At 39.8% G+C, this 20672-nt stretch overlaps 1 protein-coding gene across 2 annotated transcripts; it reads left to right on the top strand.

The window, feature by feature from the left end:
* Positions 1-37: 37 nt before the first annotated feature.
* Positions 38-20203, top strand: elp3 (elongator acetyltransferase complex subunit 3). 2 transcript variants are annotated; one of them, XM_067482900.1, is made up of 15 exons: positions 38-205; positions 583-682; positions 2314-2452; positions 3021-3091; positions 3331-3394; positions 3557-3625; positions 4136-4290; positions 6980-7141; positions 7257-7383; positions 15948-16141; positions 16254-16344; positions 17778-17843; positions 17977-18204; positions 18285-18366; positions 19541-20203. In XM_067482900.1, exons 1-15 carry the CDS (start codon positions 184-186, stop codon positions 19630-19632), a joined length of 1662 nt encoding a protein of 553 aa, XP_067339001.1. In that variant the 5' UTR covers positions 38-183; the 3' UTR covers positions 19633-20203. The 2 variants fall into 2 exon arrangements, with proteins under 2 accessions (XP_067339001.1, XP_067339002.1); XM_067482901.1 differs by lacking the exons at positions 38-205; positions 2314-2452.
* The last annotated feature ends 469 nt before the right edge of the window (positions 20204-20672 follow it).

The following is a 20672-nucleotide window of genomic DNA, read 5'->3' as shown; positions in this document are numbered from 1 at the left end:
CATCTCAGGAAGAGCAGCTTTTACATTATTTTACGACAGTTTCTTCTGCCGTACGACAGATGCCGTGTGGACGCAACGTGGAGTTGTTTACTAACTCTATGAGCCCTGTATGTTTAATGAACAAATGTAAATCCTCAAAGTAGCATTCTTCTGTTTGATATTTGACTATACCACAAGAAGGAAATGGGGAAGCCGAAGAAGAAAAGTGAGTGTGTGGCAAAGTTTGAAACATATCTGAAATGGCTTTGTAAACGTGTCTAGCCAGATGTAGCTCGTTGCTAATGCTAACTGCAAGTTAGATCTGTCAAGGTCTGCGGATATGACAGTGAAACAAATATCTTTTAATAATATCATAGCGTTAAAGGCAAGTTAAACATGGGCTAGAATCGAAATTTTATTTTGGGGAGTGGGTGGTTAATCTAGTAGTTTGCTAGCTAATGACTAGTCGATAGCTTACCGCTGTTGCATTCAGACTTTTTCTGAGTGCCTTACATTTACAGTATTAGAGAGCCATATCTTGTACAAGAGGCATTCTTGCCAAACATAATAAATTAATCCTTAATGCTTATTGATCTTTGTCAGGTGACCTCAGCCGAGCTGAGCTGATGATGGTGACAATTGCTGATGTCATCAAGCAGCTTATTGAAGCTTATGAAGAAGGCAAAGACATCAATCTCAACAAGTAAATATTTGCCATAACGGACATAATCAGTTTACTTATGGATGGAATGGATTTCGGATACCCCTGAGCAAATTCTAAATATTGTTGATTTTTGCTCCAAAAGAAGTGAACACATCACATGCAATGAGCAGACATTTAAAATGAAATGAACCTTTTGTCAAATTCTGCATTTTTTTTCTTTTATATGATCAACTTTCAAAATATTAAAAAGTATGGCATTTGTAAAAGGTTTGGACACTAGTCTACATGTAAAGCCCTAGAACTTTATAAAGTTATGAATCCACGAAGGTTAGTTGTAGCAAGACAGAATACTTGTGTGTGAATGAGAGGGACCCAAGTGGAATGTTGAGGTTGCAGGGAGCGGAGGTGAAGAAGGTGCAGGACTTACGGACAATGGTTCATGCAACGGAGAGTGTGGAAAAGAGGTGAAGAGGCGAGTGCAAACAGGTTGGAACAGGTGGAGAAAAGTGTCAGGTGTGTTGTGTGATTAAAGAGTATGAGCGAGAATGAAAGCAAAGGTTTTCAAAACGGTGGTGAGACCAGTGATGTTGTACAGTTTAGAAATAGTGGCACTGAGGAAAAGACAGAAAGCAGGGGTGGAGGTAGCTTAAGATGTTGAGGTTCTCTTCGGGAGTGACAAGGATGCACAGGATCAGGAAAGAGGACATCAGAGGGACAGCTCGTGTGAATTTATCAGTAGAAGGATGCTGAGGTTGGAGCTGCCAGGCAGGAGGTCTAGAGGAAAACCAAAGAGGAGATTTATGGATGTAGTGAGAGAGGACATGAAGTTAGTTGGTGTGTGATAAGAGGATGCAGAGGACAGAGTTAGATGGAGGCACATGATTCACTGTGGCGATGCCTGAAAGGGAACAGCCGAAAGGAAAAGAAGAAGATAGTTTTGTTTTTAAATCACCACCAACTTGAATTGTTGAAACGTAAAATTGTATTGAATTCACTTGCGTCAGGGAGCCAATAATAGAATTCATGTGGGGGGTTGTCAAACCCCTAGTACATAGATATCAAACACGCCATGCTTAAACTATCTCAGGACTTCAAGTGATTGGAAGAAAGAGTGGTTTAAAATCAAATTAAGAATCAAAAATTGTTTAATAAGTACTGACATAATAGGATTACCAAAACTTACTGCATTACTGTTGTGGCAGTATCTATTTGCTGCTCTTTTTATATTTACATCTTTTCTTTTTAAAATTCAACTAACTCGTAGTTTGCCCAGTACAACTGCTGTATGTAAGAAGCATAGAAGAAAAAACCTGCTGTTATAAAATAGTGTTTTACATTATTCACTTGTTCCTTAGTTAAACCTAAGGAACAAGTGCAATTTCAAGGATTAAAAACAGTCACGCATGTACTAAAGTCTGACTAACTCAAGTATTAAATCCTTTTTAGAGACCAGCTAAGTGTGGAGAGGTTCAGCTTTAAAAAGTAATTGTCAGTCTACTGTTGAACCTTTTTATAACACTATGCTTCATCACCGTTTGCTTCTATAAGTGATTTTATTACTTCAATCAATTTTATTTTGCAAGATTACAAATAACTAAAAGATCCCTCTTTTTCATGTTGTACCAAAGACTGTTACTATTCTGTATCAATTAGTAAATGTCTTCAAACAGAGTGAAGACTAAGACTTCTGCTAAATATGGTCTTGAAGCCCAGCCTCGACTAGTGGACATCATCGCTGCAGTTCCTCCACAATACCGTCGTGCTCTGGTACCCAAACTAAAGGCGAAACCCATCCGCACTGCTAGTGGAGTACGTAGCCCTCAAGTTTCTGTATCTCACCCTGCCCTGAGGCCAGCACTTCAGTGCTGACCAGCTTAGACCAGCTTTTAAACAATGTGCATAATCTGCAATTTTACATAACGTTAAAGGTTGAATATTTCACCAGCTGTACGGTTTTGTGTCATTTAAAAATGAAGACATGAATGAAAACAGCAGTATACTGAAAGTACAATAATTATTTAAGTTTAGAAAAGTAAGAGCAGACAATTCTTTCTTTTGGTGACATGGAGTCTATGTCCTAAATTTTCTCTCACGTATATAAGAATTGTCACCACAAATCAGTGCTGCTGCCATATTAGGTCAGTAGAAGAGTGCTGCCTTACCTGGGCACCATCTTCTCAAATTTGAATGATTTAAGCAACTTTGTAGCCAAACAACACAAAAGAAATGGAGGCCACCCATTAAACCACTGTAGTAATCTGAATACATAGCTCACAAGATGGCGCCTCTGTCTACCAAAAGTCAACTTGGTGTAAGTAACTTCATATTCTCTACAGAAGAGCAGTTAAGATATTCTAGGCTTCCGTTGTTGTTGCAGATTGCAGTTGTGGCCGTGATGTGCAAACCGCATCGATGTCCTCACATCAGCTTTACAGGCAACATCTGTGTGTGAGTGTTGAAGTGAAGTTTTTTTTTTCTTTTTTGCTGAAAACTAAAATGTCTGTAAGATTTACTTTGATATTGTTTTATATTCTGCTCACATTTAGAGTGATGTTATGAAAATGTGTCCATAAAAGTACAACAACCAAATGTGCAAGAGTGGAAGATGACACCCCTTAGAAGGGCATTTTATTTTTGTTGTTTTTTTATATTGCGAGCGAATCTTAAATCCTCTGCTCCTCTGGCAGCTACTGTCCTGGTGGACCAGACTCAGACTTTGAGTACTCTACACAATCCTACACTGGCTATGAGGTAAAATAATGTTATTCTACTTCAGTATCTAAACAAAGGCAGCTATTCTGTTGATTTGCAGAAAAACAGCATCCAGCTATAAGTTACATACTTTGGCCTAGATTGTCTTTGAACGCTGTTTGTTCAGCCTTTGCTCTTTTTCTTGTGGTCTTTTTCTGATAGCCGACATCCATGAGAGCCATCCGAGCACGCTATGACCCCTACCTTCAGACCAGACATCGAGTGGAGCAGGTCAGTGTATGCTTTACCCCTTGGTTTTGGCGTTTAATGGTTCTTCTGTTTAGATTTTGCTTAGTATCATTTCCCAAGTTTCTTGTGTGGCTTAAACTGCCTGATCTCTAAATGAGCCTGTGCACTGTAACAGCCTTTAATTGCACACATGTATAAATCATGCCTGTGTATAAAATGTTTAATGGGTGTCATGGCTTTTACCCTCCTGCCATGACCTGACCTCCCTTATGCCATTATTTAAATGTATGGCCACATTAGTCTGATGCAACAAATAAAACCCTTTCATTACAGCAGCCTGAATTTCGATTTGCCAAAGTTCTCTGCTTTTTTCTGCTCATTGTCAATTTAAATGTCAACAGAAACTCCATTTATTTTTTTTAAGATAGTATTGTCAATGTTAAGAAATATTATTCTGAAGAACAGCATTGTTTTTACTGCATTTCCCTTACAAAGGTATCTGTTTTACAGTTTTACAAAATCTTGTGTGTGTTCCGTGTGTGCAATCTGCAGCTGAAGCAGCTCGGCCACAGCGTGGACAAGGTGGAGTTTATCGTGATGGGCGGGACCTTCATGGCTTTGCCCGAAGAATACAGAGACTATTTCATCAGGAACCTACACGACGCCCTGTCAGGACATACGTCTAACAATGTGGCCGAGGCTGTCAGGTAACAAAACAACTTCTGTCTGTCTCCCATTTGGTATTTGTATGTGCTGCATGTCCACCAGAGGGAGCTACTCTACCATTTGCTGGCTTTTTTTTCCCATTGCTACTAATAATATTTCACAGAAATAAAAAAATCATCCACACATCAAGTTAAAATAAAATAATAAAGACCAAAGTAAGTATTACCTCAATTTTTAGGCTATTACATTAAATGCCTTGCAGCCTCCTAAATCTGTTTGTTTTCAAAATAAATAAAAAAAATCATTATTACTAACTTGGCCGAATGAGATTCTTCAAAATGAATCTTCTTTCTCAACAATAATTAAAGACCGAAAGATATTGAATTTGCAGTAAGAGAAAAACACGAAAAACTAATAAATTCACACATATAAACTGAACTAACTCATTATTTGCATCATTCCTGATGTGTTTTGTGTCTATTGTATTATCATCAGGTGCACAAAACCCATAAAACTGCTTCTGTGTGTATTTTGCAATATGAAGAGTTTTCATAATGTTTCCATTAAATGTAGCACGGGCAAACACCAGACATCCTTTAGGAAGCTAAGTTATGATGACCATCTCCACAAATTAGGCAGTTGAATGAAGCCATTCGGAATTCTGGAACCCAATAAGTGAGGCCACTTTCAATAAGTCTTCAGTTACTTCCATCGATTTCCCGCTTTCCAGCTTCGAATGTAATTGGGCTCATGTCTGTTCAGTATGGATGAACAGCAACTTTATAGATGACTTGGAGAAGATTCAAAGTCAGAGTAGAAACACCCATTCGCTGAAGACGTCATACAGACGATTGGACCAAATATTGGCTTTTTCACAGGACGGAGGCTATTTCTCAGTGGGGGCTGTTTACTTCCCTAAAGTCAAATAAGACCCAAAAGGCCAGCTCATGTCTTGACTGTGTGTGTGTGTTTGATATTTATATATTTTTTTCCTCAAAGAAAGCCTGATGGTCACGTCTCTGCTTCTCACCGTAGTCACCCACCCCCCTGATCTGATCACATAAGTGAGATATGTCGAGATAATCGCCTGTTATAATAGACTTTTTATTGATTCATCTCATCCAATCTGATCATCCTCTATGAAGCACAAACTCCTGTAATTGGTGTAAATCAGCCAGCAGACTGTAAAAGATGGACATTTATTGCCGGCAGATATCGAATCAGAAGGCATACGAGCTGGCGTGAGGGGAGCTAATGGTCATTGGATCAGCTGGAGTGGAGAAAATGACAGCTGGCTAGTGTTTCAAGATGATATGTGTCTGTTTGGTCGCCCCTGTTGTTTTTGCCATTTCAATCAGTGACTCAAATAGCTTTGAAAGTAGCACAGTAGCAGAGTCAGATTCAGCCCAGAAGCTCTGACAATATCTGCCTTGAGATTACATTTACAAAAGGCTACAAATGTACTGAGTGACCTCTAGTCAATTTGTCCATCTGGCTGCTTCTCTTTTGGTACCTCATCGTTTCCTTAATCAGCAGACCTGCTGCTTTGTGGCATGAATTGGTTTTATGAGTTCTGGTAACAATGCATGCAGTTTAAGAAGTAGATAAGATTATAATAAAATCTTCTTGGAAAATTCAATCTTCGTTATTCTTATATAGTGCTGAACTTTATATCTTTAGCTATTAAATGTTACACTCTGTCTCCCTCTACCATCGAAGAGTGTGATTTACTTTTACACAACTGTCGTACTGTAAGTACCAGTCGCAGTTGGAGTCCCCTCAATGGACACAGCTATGTGTCCATTAATGAATGTCAGTAGACATTATTCATGCGTCCAATGAATAATGTCTACTGACATGTTACACTAATATTGCAGAATTTTGTACCCATATGACTGTATAGTATAATGAAATTTTACATTGAAAAGTAAGCAGAGCGACAGCAGAGCGACCGCGACACAGTGTAATCCCAGGTTCCTGTTACAGCCTGGTCATTGTGATCTGCATGCTAACCACAAACCACAAAAAATATTCATGCTCAGACAATTTTCTTCCTGTTTGGCATAGAGAGTTTCCGACAGCCAAATCAGAGCTGCTGCCCTGCTAAAATGACCTGACCTGATTGCTTGGACACTAAATGAAAGTTGGTGGCACGCTAAACAATACAATGGCCACTAACTAACACATGAGCGCGTATATTGCTACTTATTAGCAGTTTTTTTTTTTTTTTTTCCTAGCAGTATTTGAAACTGTTTCATTTTGGGACTTTTGAGCTGCAGGTAAAACAAAACAAAACAATGAGCTGAAAGAGCCTAAAGTGCCCCTTAAAGCTGAGGAGAACTACTTGTGGGTTCATTACTTAAAGGAACCTTTCACGTCGCACACAGTACATTGGCCCATTGTTACTATAAAAATGTTGATTACGGCTTCTTTAAAATAAAGTAAACACTCAAACATTTGTGCATAACAAACATTTTTTTGCTGTCATCTGTTCCTTTATTGCATTAATAGTCTTTAATGTGCGGTTAGTGGTAACTGTCTGAATAATGAGCCGTGCAAACTCGCAGCATGCAAATTGATGTTGGTAAATGATCCCAGCATATAGAGCCCTCCAGCATAGCCAGTGAGACTAAATAGTAAAATTAAAAGGATATTATTATATAAGGTATGAAGATATTATGAGTAGAAATAACATCAACAGAAATGACTGAAAGCAGTTTCGTCCTGCAGATACTCTGAGCGCAGTAACACCAAGTGTGTGGGAATCACCATAGAGACACGGCCTGACTACTGCCTGAAGAGACACCTCAGCGACATGCTGGGATACGGCTGCACCCGGCTGGAGATAGGAGTCCAGAGTGTGTATGAAGACGTGGCCCGCGACACCAACAGGTCAGTATGTCGGGGGAAGGGTGACCCGATTAACGATGCAGAGTTACAGTAGCTGATTTAATGATCTGTGAGGGTTTTTACATGCAGGCTTTTTATTTTAACCATCTTCTTCCAGAGGCCACACGGTGCGAGCTGTATGTGAGTCTTTCCACTTGGCAAAGGACGCAGGCTTTAAAGTGGTCGCCCACATGATGCCAGACCTGCCCAACGTGGGCATGGAGAGGGATGTCGAGCAATTTATTGTAAGTGGTGAAATTAGTTTATGGATATTTTACCACATCACAATATTTACACTGCCACACCTGGCACACATGTTCGAAGTGCTTGTATTAATTTGTATCAATTTGTGTCAGAAATCTCAACCAACACCCGGTGGAAATTATATCGATTATGTTTATATTATTATGTCTTTCTATGACAGTTGACTGTTAACATTTCTTGTTGGAAAGTCAATCCAAACAACAGAAACAGCCAGAAATTAATATTAAATAACTATGACTAAACAGAAAATGACTACAAATAGGCATAAGCATGTAAAATAGATTTTAAATGACCACAATCAAATGCAAAACAACTCACATTAGGCCTCATGCGAAAACCACTTGTACGAACAGATTTGCTCTTAACTGCCATGTACAAGAAATTTGAACGAATCAATGGCATTCGCCAATTTTGTCGTACTTCAAAATTTCTCTTGGGTACAAACAAATTTCACAAGTGCAGTGAAATTTGTTTGTATGTGTCATTAAAAGACTTTCTCTGTGGGAAAAGACACACTTGTTTAAAGCTATAGTTCATACATCTGAGTGATTTGGGAATTTAAATGTGATATATAAATTTAATTTAACATACATCACTGGCTTTATAAAACTAACTTAATGCTGAAGTAATTTTCAATTCACCATATTGTCACGCGTGCTAATTTCCTGAGAGATATTTTAGATTTTAGTGGTGTTTTTTGTTTTTGTTTTTTTGCATATTTTAGCACAGCAGCTCCTACGTTACTATAGTTACAGTTCTCTCCCTCCTGCTTATTTGCATCAAACTTATTTCTGCCACAGTACAGCGCTGCCTTGACTGTGTCACAGACAGATGTAAAATTATCACTAATGAGTCTGAAATGAGCAATTTGCGATAAGTTTGTGCGATTTGTGCAGCTAAGAGAGTTTGGTGAATCTGACTTGGAACACTATAAGCAAGGCGCACAGAAAAAGTAGGAGAAATTTAAGACAGCAGTACAAAAATGTACTTTCATGCAATAACTACAACTTAATAACTGTAAGGTCTTTTTCCCCACTAGCTTTTCTTTGTCATCAGGATACAGTCCTTCAAAGTTTGCGCTGCAGTTCTTTTTATATCGCAGAGTATGCGATATAATAGTGTCAGAGCACATTCACCCTTTTTTTTTTGTTAATTTTTTTAAATAATGTAGATACAGACAGGAAAAATGAGGAGAGAGAAAGGGTTAAGACATGCAACCTCAGTAGAAATCAGTCAGACTTGGTTGGTTTTGAGCTGATGCAGACGGTTAGTTCACAGCCTTTCACAGGTTATTTGTTCACGGCTGGCATTAAATGTACATTTAAATTGTATTAGCACAAAAACCAAATGTGCAGGACTAATTTTTATAAATACCGTGGCTATTTTAAAAGTGTCATTTTATTCAAAAGGAGTCATTTTGATTTTCTAAATCCATCTTTCCTAAAAGCCCTGTTTCCCCACTGTCTTAAACAATTTTCACAAAATTCCAAAAAGTATGATTAGCTGGAGTGGTGTCTCCACACCTAGCAAGCAAGAGGCCACTTTGAGGATGCTGTCGACCTGCAGAGGCCCCTTCTTCTTTCTCGTGATGTTGATAATGCTGTGTTAAAACCTGTGCAGTATATGTACGTAAATGCCACAAAGCATGTGTGCTCGGTTTTACTTGTTTTTATGTCCTTTTGTTGCCAGCGCATCTTGAACGGAGGCAGGAAAGGTTAGGCCAGGGTTGTCACAGGCCAGTGAGGAATCCTCAGAAACGGAGCAGGGGTTTGTGTAGGCTGCATATGGCACAGCGTGAACGCACCTGATCCCGACTGGAGAGGGAAACCGATAGAACCTAGACAGAATTGACACATGTGCTTACCATAGTAGAGGCGTCCTAGCGTATCTCATTTATCTTTTAACAGTAATTCAACAAGCAAGGTATCAGGAATGGAGCCAGCCCTCATACAGTAATTCAGTCTTTTCTTCATCAGAATTTGGTCCAGTATTTTTGGAAAGTATTCGAAGAGCCCCTAGTATTATACGTACAGGGAGCCGTGTAGTAGTAAATATGATCTATGTGCAGAATATGTGGGTACTACAGTGTCGCTGCAATCTCGAAGATTGACCTGGAAGATTGTATGGTCGTTTCTGACTTTCAGGTGGACAAAGTTCTCAATGACAAAGTTTCTGAACCAAATTGATTAATCGTTTGTGACACTGACAATCATGTCCCCTTCCTGTGCTTGTCATCAGTGCGTCATTACTGCTTATCTCACAGTGGTATAGTAACAAGTAAGTCCTACATGTATCATCTTAAAATAGAACCAGAAAAACAGCGACAGTCGACTCACAGTCCCAGCTGTGATGTGCCTCAATAGAAAATCCTGTCAGATGCCTCTCAACAGCAGGCTCCCTTTACAGCTCTGATTGGAAACTCAGCTATAATATGAATGTGCAGAATTAGACAGTGCTTCTTCCCAACATGCCTGACTGTAGGATGTAAATGAAGACTCAGTTTGAGGCTTTGTACCATTTCAGCTCATTTGGTGTGTTTTTTAGGTGTTAAAACAGAACAAACACAATGAAGGAAAAGAAAAGATGTTACTAATTGGAGCAGGTGAGACTGACGCACCTCTGTGACTCCTACAAAAATATGTCACTCACTGTCTCAGAAGCAAAAATAGAAACAAAGTCTGTCTGTTTTATCTTAAGTTAGTATTTAGTTTTTTTATTGCTGTGTGATTACTGGCAGTGTGGTGACTCACTGGGTGTTACATTACCAAAAAACAGTGTTCAGCTTTTGGCAGAGATGAAAATATGCAAATCCTCAATGTTCCCATGTAATGAGCTGCAAATGAAACAAACAGAAACACTTAGATGTAGAATTAAAGCTTTTCTTCTGTTCAGGGGGGGGGGTGTCCACACCGTTGTGGTCCTTTTTGTGTGTTTTTTTTTTATTTATTTATTTAAAAAGTGAGAGTTCTTAGCAGCTGTGCTTTTTGTAAACCAGTGATGTAAGTCAGATCACACAATACATGTGACAGTCAAGTTAAGGATACTGGTATCAGATCTTTAGTCTGATTCTGACATTGCCCTCTTATACTGATTTTACATTAACTTCAAATTGGTTAAGTGGGTAGAGGTGAAAAAATGACAGCGGTAGAGATATTCAAAGAGAAGCGATGGTGACAAAAGTGAAGCTGACTGCACAGTTTTGCTCTACTAAAGTCTTATGATACAATCGTTGTGATGAAGATTATTTTAAACATACTTAATACCTATGACCGACATCAGCGATAAATGATCTTTTAGCTATTTTACCTCCACAGTCCAAGTCGTCTGTGCTCTCTGTTCAGGATCTCACCCTAAATCTGTGCTTTGTGGTTTTTTTTTGTTTTTTTTATTTGGTTCTCTCAATTACAAACTGCTGGTCACCACCATTTGTGTTTTAGCACCACTCTTGAGTTAGTCGACCTCAGGAAAATCCAGTTGTTAAGTGTGTTGCCCAGAGTTTACTCAGTTGTCAATTGTGTGCTCCTTACAGAATGATTGGCATTTGGTGAAAAACAGTGTTTAAGTGTGAGTTGGTCAGGCTTAGTTTTCAGGTGTGTCCTCAGCGTCCAGCTTCACCCCTGCTGTTTGGACCAGCAGTGTCTGCCCAATGTCTCTTATCAGCTTAACTGTGCATCAGATTGTGAGAATCAAGTCGTACTACAAGCACAACTATTTAGTACTTTTATCAGTACTCCAAATTGGCAGGTAACTAAATATAAGTACCTTTTCTCAGTAAGGGAAAAAGGATCAGGACGTCGTTGCCCCTCATATGAAATATGAAGCTAGAACCAGGACAGGTCATGATTGTTTGGCTAAGCATGAAGACTGAAAACAGGAGGAAACAACCAGTTTGACTGCATCCAAGGCCAACACTGTGTTTTCACAGTAGCTTTATATTTAATGCCATCTTCTCAGCCAACACCTGGCAAGAAAATATGTTTTTTTTCCGCCATCATTTTTTTTACCCCGAGATTTCTTAGAGGAAGAAGACAATGCTTGTTGCCTTCTGGTAAGATGCAAGAAGCTTTGTCCTCCCACAATATTCACACACATGCTGTGGACAGAAATGTCAGGTGTAACAATTAGAAAAAATGAAAGTAGATTTAAAATGTCCGATGGAGGTCTAAACTGGAATTCAGTGCAGATATTCGGAGTTATTGAGAATAGCAAAAAAGGCGCACATTGACTGAGAAGCTACACTGTGCTTCTTTACACTGTGTTGTGACGGTCTATTATGATATATTTTTCATAAAGGGCTCCTTGTCCTCATTTGTAGGAATTCTTGAGTCTGTGTTAGAGTAGTGAGGTAATATTAGGGAGGATAAGGCAGTGCATTAAGAGTTTTTTTTTTTACTGCCTGAGGGTGAAAAGCTGTTGAGGAGTCTGTTGGACCTGCCACAGACGGTTTTGCACCTGTCCGTAGCCGACAAGAGAGCAAGAACATTTTGGAAAGTGGTAGGAGAGGCAGTCTTGATTCTAATGGCTTCCTGAGTACATGGTGTCTGAAATTTGTCTTGTAGTGATGGGAGATGGTCACCAAGGTTTTTCCTGCTGTAGTCACTGTTCTTTGTGGGGACTTGAAGTCATAGGCATGGCAGTGTCCTCACCACACAGGGATGAGGTTTGTTGGGGTATTTTCGTATTCTGTCCCAGCAGGATGTGGCCAAGAACTTTCCTCAGCCCACTCGAGTTGCTGCTTAATCCTCTTTGCCAGCAATGTGGTGTTGGTACTACAAGGGAGATCGTCCTATATTAACCTTCACCCACCTAGCCAGCTCAGTGGAGAGTTTGGAGCTAGTGTCCAGTTTCATACCATTTATTTTTTCTCTTTTGAAAAGCCAAAGAATCAACTCTCATGAGTTGGCACAACTGTGTTTATATGTCAGCGTAGACTGGCGGAATAAAACGAGCACTTGTTAGGAGTCAATGTAGCGCTTGTTGTTGGGTTTGGTGCCAGTGCTGCCGTGAATATCTACATTTTTTACAGATATAGCTCTACGGTGATTCTCTGAACTGGCACTATTTTGCCTCGTTCAAAAAGTGGATTGGTGTTCACTAAGAACTTGGTGCTGCTGAGTTTCTTCACTGCAGGGCCATCAATGGTGAGTACAGGTTCTCCTGAAGTCAACCACAATATCAATTCGGGGTTGTGATCCACTTGCTGTTGTATCATCTGCGAACGTGATGATGAGGTTTGAACGGGATCTGGCAGTGCACATATCCCTTGGAGGTGCTGATGCGCCCGGTGGTTATTTTCGTTGTTCTGCTACCAATCTGGACTAACTTTGGACTTCCTGTAAAGAAGATGCACTTACAGGGGGAGATTTTTTTTTAGTTCCTACCTTGAACAGTTTCCCACTTACTACCTGAGGGTGTATTCCCAGAATTCTTACATAAGTGTCCTCGCATTCCAGGTGAGTGAGTGCAATGCATAGCACATGATCAGGAGATATGTGGGCTTGATATGCAAATTGGACTGGGTCTAGGGTGTCAGGGAGGATGGGTTTTGATTTGCTGCATGACTAACCTTTCGAAGCACATCAGGATGATGGGTGTCATGGCGATGGGGTGGTAGTCATTTACACATTGCAAGGGACTTTTGTAGATGGCAGTTCAAATAAAGAAAAGTTTGATAATTCATGCAGAGTATCACAGGGCTATTGATAAAGTGCTAGTGATTAAACAATTATGATTTTTAATATTTAGGTGTTGTGGTGTGGATGTCTTGAACTCTTAGCACAAGCTTATTAAATTGTCTTCTGGCTGCTTCCTATGTTTTGACCTCTTTCTTTTTGAGACACTACTCTGTAGTTTTTCTAATCAGCTAATGACACAAAAATATTTTTACCTGTGTTTTTATGCATTTTGCCAAAAATACACAATTACATTTTTAGAGTTTTTTTTTTTTTTTTTTTTTTTTTTTTTGGTGACCTGTAAAATGTGTTGAAAGTCAAGATTGAAGTTTTGGAAGAGTCCATGTCTTCCTGCAGATTTGTTACATTATCCCTGTGTGAGTGTTAACTAAATCACTGTGTGTGTGTGTGTGTGTGTGTGTGTGTGTGTGTGTGTGTGTGTGTGTGTGTGTGTGTGTGTGTGTGTGTGTGTGTGGAGGGCAACAGCAGGTCAGCAGAGTGAGGGAAAGCAGATAAAATGTGGATTTAGCCCCTCAGATCCCCTTTTTTCCTGCCACTTGTCTTCTCTCTGGACCTAATTTTTTCTCTCTGTCTCTGCTGTCGTTGTTTTCCTCCCATTGTGAAGGCTCAATATTTTCTCTTTCTTGTCTCCCTTTTGGACTCGTTTCCTGCTCGCTCTTCTCCCCTGTCCATTATGTCTCCCTTTATCTTTTTTTCTTTCTCTCCTGTTCCATTGTAATTTTTACTTGAAGCTTATACTTCTCTCCTGTCATTTCATTTATGTCCTCTATTGCATCTCTGTTCTCTTCCATTTGCACATCTTCCCTCTCAGCCTCTTTCCCCCTCCTCATCTTATCACACTGACACCTTCAGATTATACAATTTTAGTGTGTGGCTCCCTTTCAACTCCTCCTGATCAAATCTTCCATGACATGCTTTCTTGCTAGCGAGCGGAAAAAATATGCAGGTTCTTAAATATCTTCACTCCAGGATCCAAACTAAGCATCTGAGGATTGTTCCCTGAGATTTCTAAAATTCAGTTTGACAACTGTTATACAGGGCCTGCCCAGGAATAGTCTGGTTGAAAACAGGAAGTTGGAATAAGTGGATCGTTAAAGAAAATGAAATTCTTGAGAAAGCGTGTCATTTAGAGCTTAGAGTTTTAATCAACTTGGTGGATGCTTTAGTCGATGATGTCTAAAATAGTCATCGATGGACTTTTAAGCACCAGGAGTAGGAGAAAGGTTCGGTGAAGTTGGTCCCTATTTTGTTTGGCTCATACCTAGATGCACCTTCCTGCTGCCGGCGGTGAACTGTTTGACTAATCTAAAATTGGTGGACATCGACAAAGAAGTGCAGCAGTGTGTCCGATGAATGAAAGAGAAGACTGCGTTACAAAGAGAGTATCCAATGGGTAATATTCATGAAACAACAATCTTCCTAATCATAATGGCCCCAACGTGATTATTGCACCTTTAGGATATATTTACAATAGAACAAAATGTTACACTTACAGTTGGAAACAAAAGTTTACATACACTCCTTATGTCATCATGTCATGGCACGATTGGGCTCTTTTTTTTCTTTGCTGTGACAGAACGACAGACATCTTTCACCAAAAGAACCCCAAAGAATTTGTTGTACAGGTTTTAATTCATTAGGGGTTTTCTAGCCTTAGGCCTGTTTTCTAGTCTTAGGCCTGTAAGTCTAGTTGTCTCTTCAAAATTGTGCAGCACATTTGGACTGAACTCTAGAGCTCGTGTGCATAAACCACACTGACCAATCACAATCTTTTATTTTTATTTTTTTTTCTTTCTTTAAACTAAAGACTGGGTGCATATCTCTTATCTTAATATTATCAGAAAATAAAAAAGAAACTCTTGCTTTGTACTAATAACATCTATTCTTTTCAGCCATTAACTGTTGCTTGTATGTTTTGTCCTCATCACTACCCACTGAGTCCCTAATGTCAGTGTGGATTACAGACCAGTTTAGTAGCTGCAGTCGGCAGAAGGAAGCAGCAGGAGAACTTTGCATCCTCCTTGCGTCTACCATGGCTGCCCTGATAATGAAATTCGATTGCAACTTTCTCCCAGACTGAGATCCTCTCTCACTTATCTCTCCTGTACAGATGCTCCCTGTCCTGGGGGAGGCACCTTTAACATGGTTCCTCTCAACCAAACCTAAGGGAGCTGTGATACGCAATCCAAAACGGGAGCAGGTGCAATATCCCTAAAATAGTCTGTAATCTTTTTTTTTGTGTGTGTGTGTGTGTGTGTGTCAAAGCATCGTTATTTGTCCAATTGGCTCTCTCTCCCTCCTGCTTGCTTTTGTGCATGTGGGCCATGTGCGACGTTTCCTTGTGTGATAACGAGCTGTGACGATGGAGAGATTATGAGATACGGAAAATGTGGCCTGTTTTGGAGAATGTGCCTCGATTCCAGATCTTCACGGTTCTGATCATGATAGTGAAGAGGGGAGGAGAATGACTAGAAAACCCTCTGACTCCCCTCACTGCAGTAAAACGGACGACAACGTTTGTGCCATTGACTTGGATTTCGTGTTTATACTGTTACGCTTAGGGGGGTCAGTGCCTTTACACGTGGATCCTTTTTTAATTGAATGTTTTGTGACGTTGGCCATATAAATATCTGTTTCTCAATTTAAAGACACTGCATTTCTGTCTGCTAGCGTGACGGTCAAATTAAACACGCTCCATCAATTTTACAACTCGGTGGCAAGACCAGACAGTGACTTGTGATGAAATGGATCATGCCAGATCAAATGATGGGGACTTTGTGGGTTGCTGGTTTTTATTCTTCTTCAGCCTTCACAGTTTCATTCGATTTTATGGACCTCTGTGTTTATTGCAGGAGTTCTTTGAGAACCCTGCCTTCCGGCCTGATGGGTTGAAGCTGTACCCAACACTGGTGATCCGAGGCACAGGTTTGTATGAACTATGGAAGACTGGTCGCTACAAGAGCTACTCACCTAGCGCACTAGTGGACCTGGTAGCCCGAATCTTAGCCCTCGTGCCGCCCTGGACACGAGTGTACCGGGTGCAGAGGTGAGAAACTTGATGGGACTGAGGGGGTTCGATGTACACAGGAGTACAGTTGTGTGTGTCATAGAACTGTCTAATGTCAAAAACATTAACAGTCTTCTCCCCCCACCACCAGAGACATCCCCATGCCACTTGTGAGCTCTGGAGTGGAGCATGGCAACCTGAGGGAGCTGGCACTGGCCAGGATGAAGGACATGGGCACTGAGGTGAGACTCATATGAAGGTAAAAGACTTGGTGCGATCCAAACATCTCCAGCCAAACTGTGGTGGCATTGTTATGATAGATGACCCAATAAACGCAGGGAGCTGCTGAAACAGAGAATTAGCATACCCTCTCTTCTACTCCCCTATATTTATCGAATTTATGTTGGAAAATAGAAGTATATGACAACTTTATTACATGCAATCCACTTGAGTTGATCCAGACTAAAAAGACCACACACATCGCTCGGCTGCACCTAAGAGAACATAACATAAAGGTGGATTAATGGCTGCTTACCGTTCCCTTACTTTCCTTACTATTGATGCACGTTCAGCTGGTCAAGTAGTGTATAAAAAGAAAGTTAAAATAACGAAAATAATATTATTGCAGAGGTTTGCATCCCCGGCTATGAAAGGTTTTCCGACACCTTGGCTTTGTAACCTCCTCCAGCCTCTTTGACTACCCTCCGAGCAGTATATGTGTAATTTTCTGCCATGTACAACCAGGTTTCAATGATAAGCCCGGAGATATTGGGAAGGCCACGTTCAAACATTCACTAACCTTTGCTTGTGCTTTGGGTCACCGTCTTGTTGAAGGATCCACTACCTCTTCATTTTTTAGCTTTTTGACTGATACTAGATGGTGTTTCTTTAAAATCTTTTGATATCGTGCTGCATTTATTCTGCCCGCCACTTTATGTAGGACTCCAGTGCCCGATTTTGAGAAACACCCCCCAAAAAAAATCAGGTCTCCTACTTTGTGACTTCCCTGAACATATTGGTCACTTCTAATGATGAACATTTATACCAGCTGAATGTGCATTAAAAATTATGTCGATGGGGAAAAAAAGCATACTTTGTTTTACTCTTTCTGCCATTTCGATGCAAGGTGAAAGCGCCTTTTCACTCAACTGTACAGGATACAGTTTTTGTTTTTTTTTAATACGAAACAGCCACAGTACCACAGTACAAACACTGCTGTATTTCTGCCTCCGCTAGCAGGATAACCTTTTTCTTGTTTCTACTTTACTGGGATGTTGTACCTGTTATGATGCCACCCACAGCTCAGCCCACATTACTCCCGATAGTTTAAAAACTGTCTACTATATGAAAACCAGGCCCAAATGACTACATCTTGTTTTGTTGTTTGATGATTAAAAGCATTGAATTTCTGTTGTGTGGGTTGGTGTTTTGAATCCACTGGAAAAGTATGAAGACTATAAAGGGGTAGCAGCAAAATATATTTCAATAAATATGAAACACTAATTCTTGCATTAGAACAGATTTGATATTATGAAATCTGAATTTGAACTATTATATAAGTTATACAGTCAGAGCAAGCATATTTTAAACAGCCTCTGTGTTATAACTCAGACTCATCCAAACAGTAGTTTCTTCATGATCTTGTGACCTGTGTAAATCATTTCTGTGTGGGCAGTGTCGAGATGTGAGAACCCGAGAAGTGGGCATTCAAGAGATCCACCACAAAGTCAGACCTTATCAGGTAACAGACGACCGCCTTTAATTAAGTGAGAGATTAATGGATGAAAGGTTGCAGTGTTACATAGTTAAGGACAGAGGTTCAAAAAATACAGACTCGCTCATTTATGGATAAAGATATGTTTGTGTGTGAGTAGGTGGAACTGGTGCGGAGGGACTATGTGGCTAATGGGGGCTGGGAGACCTTCCTCTCCTACGAGGACTCAGAGCAGGACATCCTGATTGGCCTGCTGCGTCTGCGTCGCTGCTCTGCGCAGTCATTCCGGCCTGAGCTGAAAGTAGGCGTGTCCATCGTCCGTGAGCTTCACGTTTATGGCAGCGTGGTCCCCATCAGCAGCAGAGACCCCAGCAAGTTCCAGCATCAGGTGCTTTATAACACAACTGAAATGGTTTGAAAACGATGTCATTTTCTGCATATTGACCCTTCTCTGCTCTCTCTGTGTAGGGTTTTGGTATGATGCTGATGGAGGAGGCAGAAAGAATTGCCAGAGATGAGCACGGCTCAAGCAAACTGGCTGTCATCTCAGGTGAGAAACAAAAATGCCCATCTTCATCATCCTCTCTTCAGTTATCTTTGGGTGAAAATCCAAGTAATTCAAGCAACTGCTTTGGTTGCAGTGTTTTCAACAGATTTTTAGTCCTTTTGAGAAAAAAAAAAATCATAATGATTTCAACAATTTGGTTATCAAAGAAATATGACATTTTACATGTAGAATTAGAGGAAAGGACGAATTACCTCTATTAAAATCTAAATCCCTTCCTTGTCTTTGTAGTCAAGACCGTTAATTTTCTATGAAGTAGAGTCTTTACTTGACTCAATATTGAGCAAGATTTTAGATATCTATAAGTCGCATTGTATCATAACTGACTGGTGTACGCTGCATTCATGTGAGAATAGGAAGGAAAATGTTAACGAAACAATATTACGCATTTTCAAATTTTATTCGTAACATACCTGTTTTGATGATGGGTGTCTATAATAAATAGTGCCAACAGGGGAGCTAAACTTATATAAAAGAAAATGCACAATAGAATATGTCAAATCTCCGTCTGCTCTGTTGCGAGACTTTCCAGTGACTCCCAGAGACTTTGTCTGAACCCCCACCCCCCCCAAAACTTTCCTGACAGTCCTACATACAAACATTGTCACTTTAATCCTTTTTACCAGGCTGATTCAGCTGCTGGTATTTTTCTGAAAAATAAGATGTGAATAAAACACTACAGTCATAAAACACACATTTTTGTGTGGGACTTTTCATTCCTTTTTTTTTAAGGGTACTATATACAACATCTTCTAGCAGCTCATACTAGCTTAAAACCTTGGTGCATGACTTGTAGACCAGTATTTACTGTCCACTGTCTTTTCACCCCTGACTTGGGCCTTCAGTGATTGGTTAGAAGTGAGGTTCTCACTAAAAAAAAACCTAAAAGTCAATATCTTTGCTCTGCTGCCACAGCTATCAATGAATTTCTTTCACAAAAGCCTGCAGCAGCTTTTCACATTGTGATATCTTTGGGACAATATTGCACAAAACATTGAAGAAAAAGTTGCATATTGTAGCTTCAACATGCTTTCATGTATCTATTTAGAATTCATCCATTTTCTTTTTCTTGTTTTAAATATCTCATTCCTCTGCACATGGACATATCAGCCATTTCTGTATTAAGCACATTTATTTCCATCCATGGTTTGTTTTGCAGGTGTAGGAACAAGAAACTACTACAGGAAGATGGGCTATGAGTTGGAGGGGCCGTACATGGTGAAGGACCTGTATGGACCTGGAATGGGCTGAACCGAGACAATGGAATTGTCCAGGAACTAATATACTCACACACCAATAATTTAATTGATACAGATACAATTTGTGGGACATACTTCATGCAGTATTGGTTGTTTTCTGTTTTCCAAGCATCAGAGGAGATAATGATCGGATTTTTCACTCAGTCAGTGCATCTGCATTACGAAGTGCTTCTCTTCTGCTTCTTGTTTTAGATAAGAGATCAGTGTGAGGTTTTCAGGAATATTATTATTGGGGATAAAGTTTCTTGTGATTAAGGTTTGAGGTTCAGTTTGAGATCTAAACATTCATTCATGCAACAGTCTGACCAAAGACGAGCAGGGACACAGATATTTTAAACTAAAATAACCAATGTTATATTTTACAAATGGATGGCTCAGCCAGCAGCACTGGCAAAAAAAAAAAACTAAACTCAGATATCATAAATGCTATTCAATATATACAGTTAGATGTGCTGAAGGAGAATCAGAAGGTCTAGGTGTCCTTTAAATATTTTAAACCTGTTCAGTGTCACGGTTTGAGTTAATCATGTTTATGTTGCAATTAAACCGAAAACCCATTATGAGTCAAATGTCTATTAATGGCTGGCAGTGGATGACTGAACAATGGGACGTGTTCTCACTGGGCAGTTATTGTGTCATTGCACAATTTTGATTTACAGGGCAGGAAATAGAATGTTAGTGTTACATAAACTGCTTTTTTAAAGCCACACAGTTAATCCTGTTTCTTGTTTTTCTGTCATGCGTTCTGCAGCAACATCTATTCCTTTCATTTCCAAATAGTTGAACACATCGCTTGACAAGGTTTTTTTTTTTTTTTTTTTTTTAAAAGAATAAAGTATATTTCATTTATAATTTGTCCTTGTTTGAGTGAGAAATCTTTAGAAGACATTTCAATCATTTTATCAAAATGATGAGAGCCCAGAAGGTTTTAAGCCTCCAAAGCAAATCTACATTGTTAGGCTGTATCCGTAATGTATTCCCCAATGTCAAAGGTGTCAGCCCCTCGCAGGAGGATGATTGCCCTGTGAGAGT

Source organism: Channa argus, chromosome 17 (assembly GCF_033026475.1).
Source record: "Channa argus isolate prfri chromosome 17, Channa argus male v1.0, whole genome shotgun sequence".
Taxonomy (NCBI): Eukaryota; Metazoa; Chordata; class Actinopteri; order Anabantiformes; family Channidae; genus Channa; species Channa argus.
The sequence above is the reverse complement of the archived record's forward strand: the minus strand, read 5'-3'. Positions and strand labels throughout refer to the sequence as shown.

Bases quoted from the DNA above. Each gene is read 5' to 3' on its own strand.
- elp3 (XM_067482900.1), top strand. From the start codon at position 184: ATGGGGAAGCCGAAGAAGAAAA. The intron at 2,453-3,020 runs GTACGTAGCCCT...TTGTTGTTGCAG, and splicing joins CCATCCGCACTGCTAGTGGA to ATTGCAGTTGTGGCCGTGAT. The intron at 7,142-7,256 runs GTCAGTATGTCG...ATCTTCTTCCAG, and splicing joins GTGGCCCGCGACACCAACAG to AGGCCACACGGTGCGAGCTG.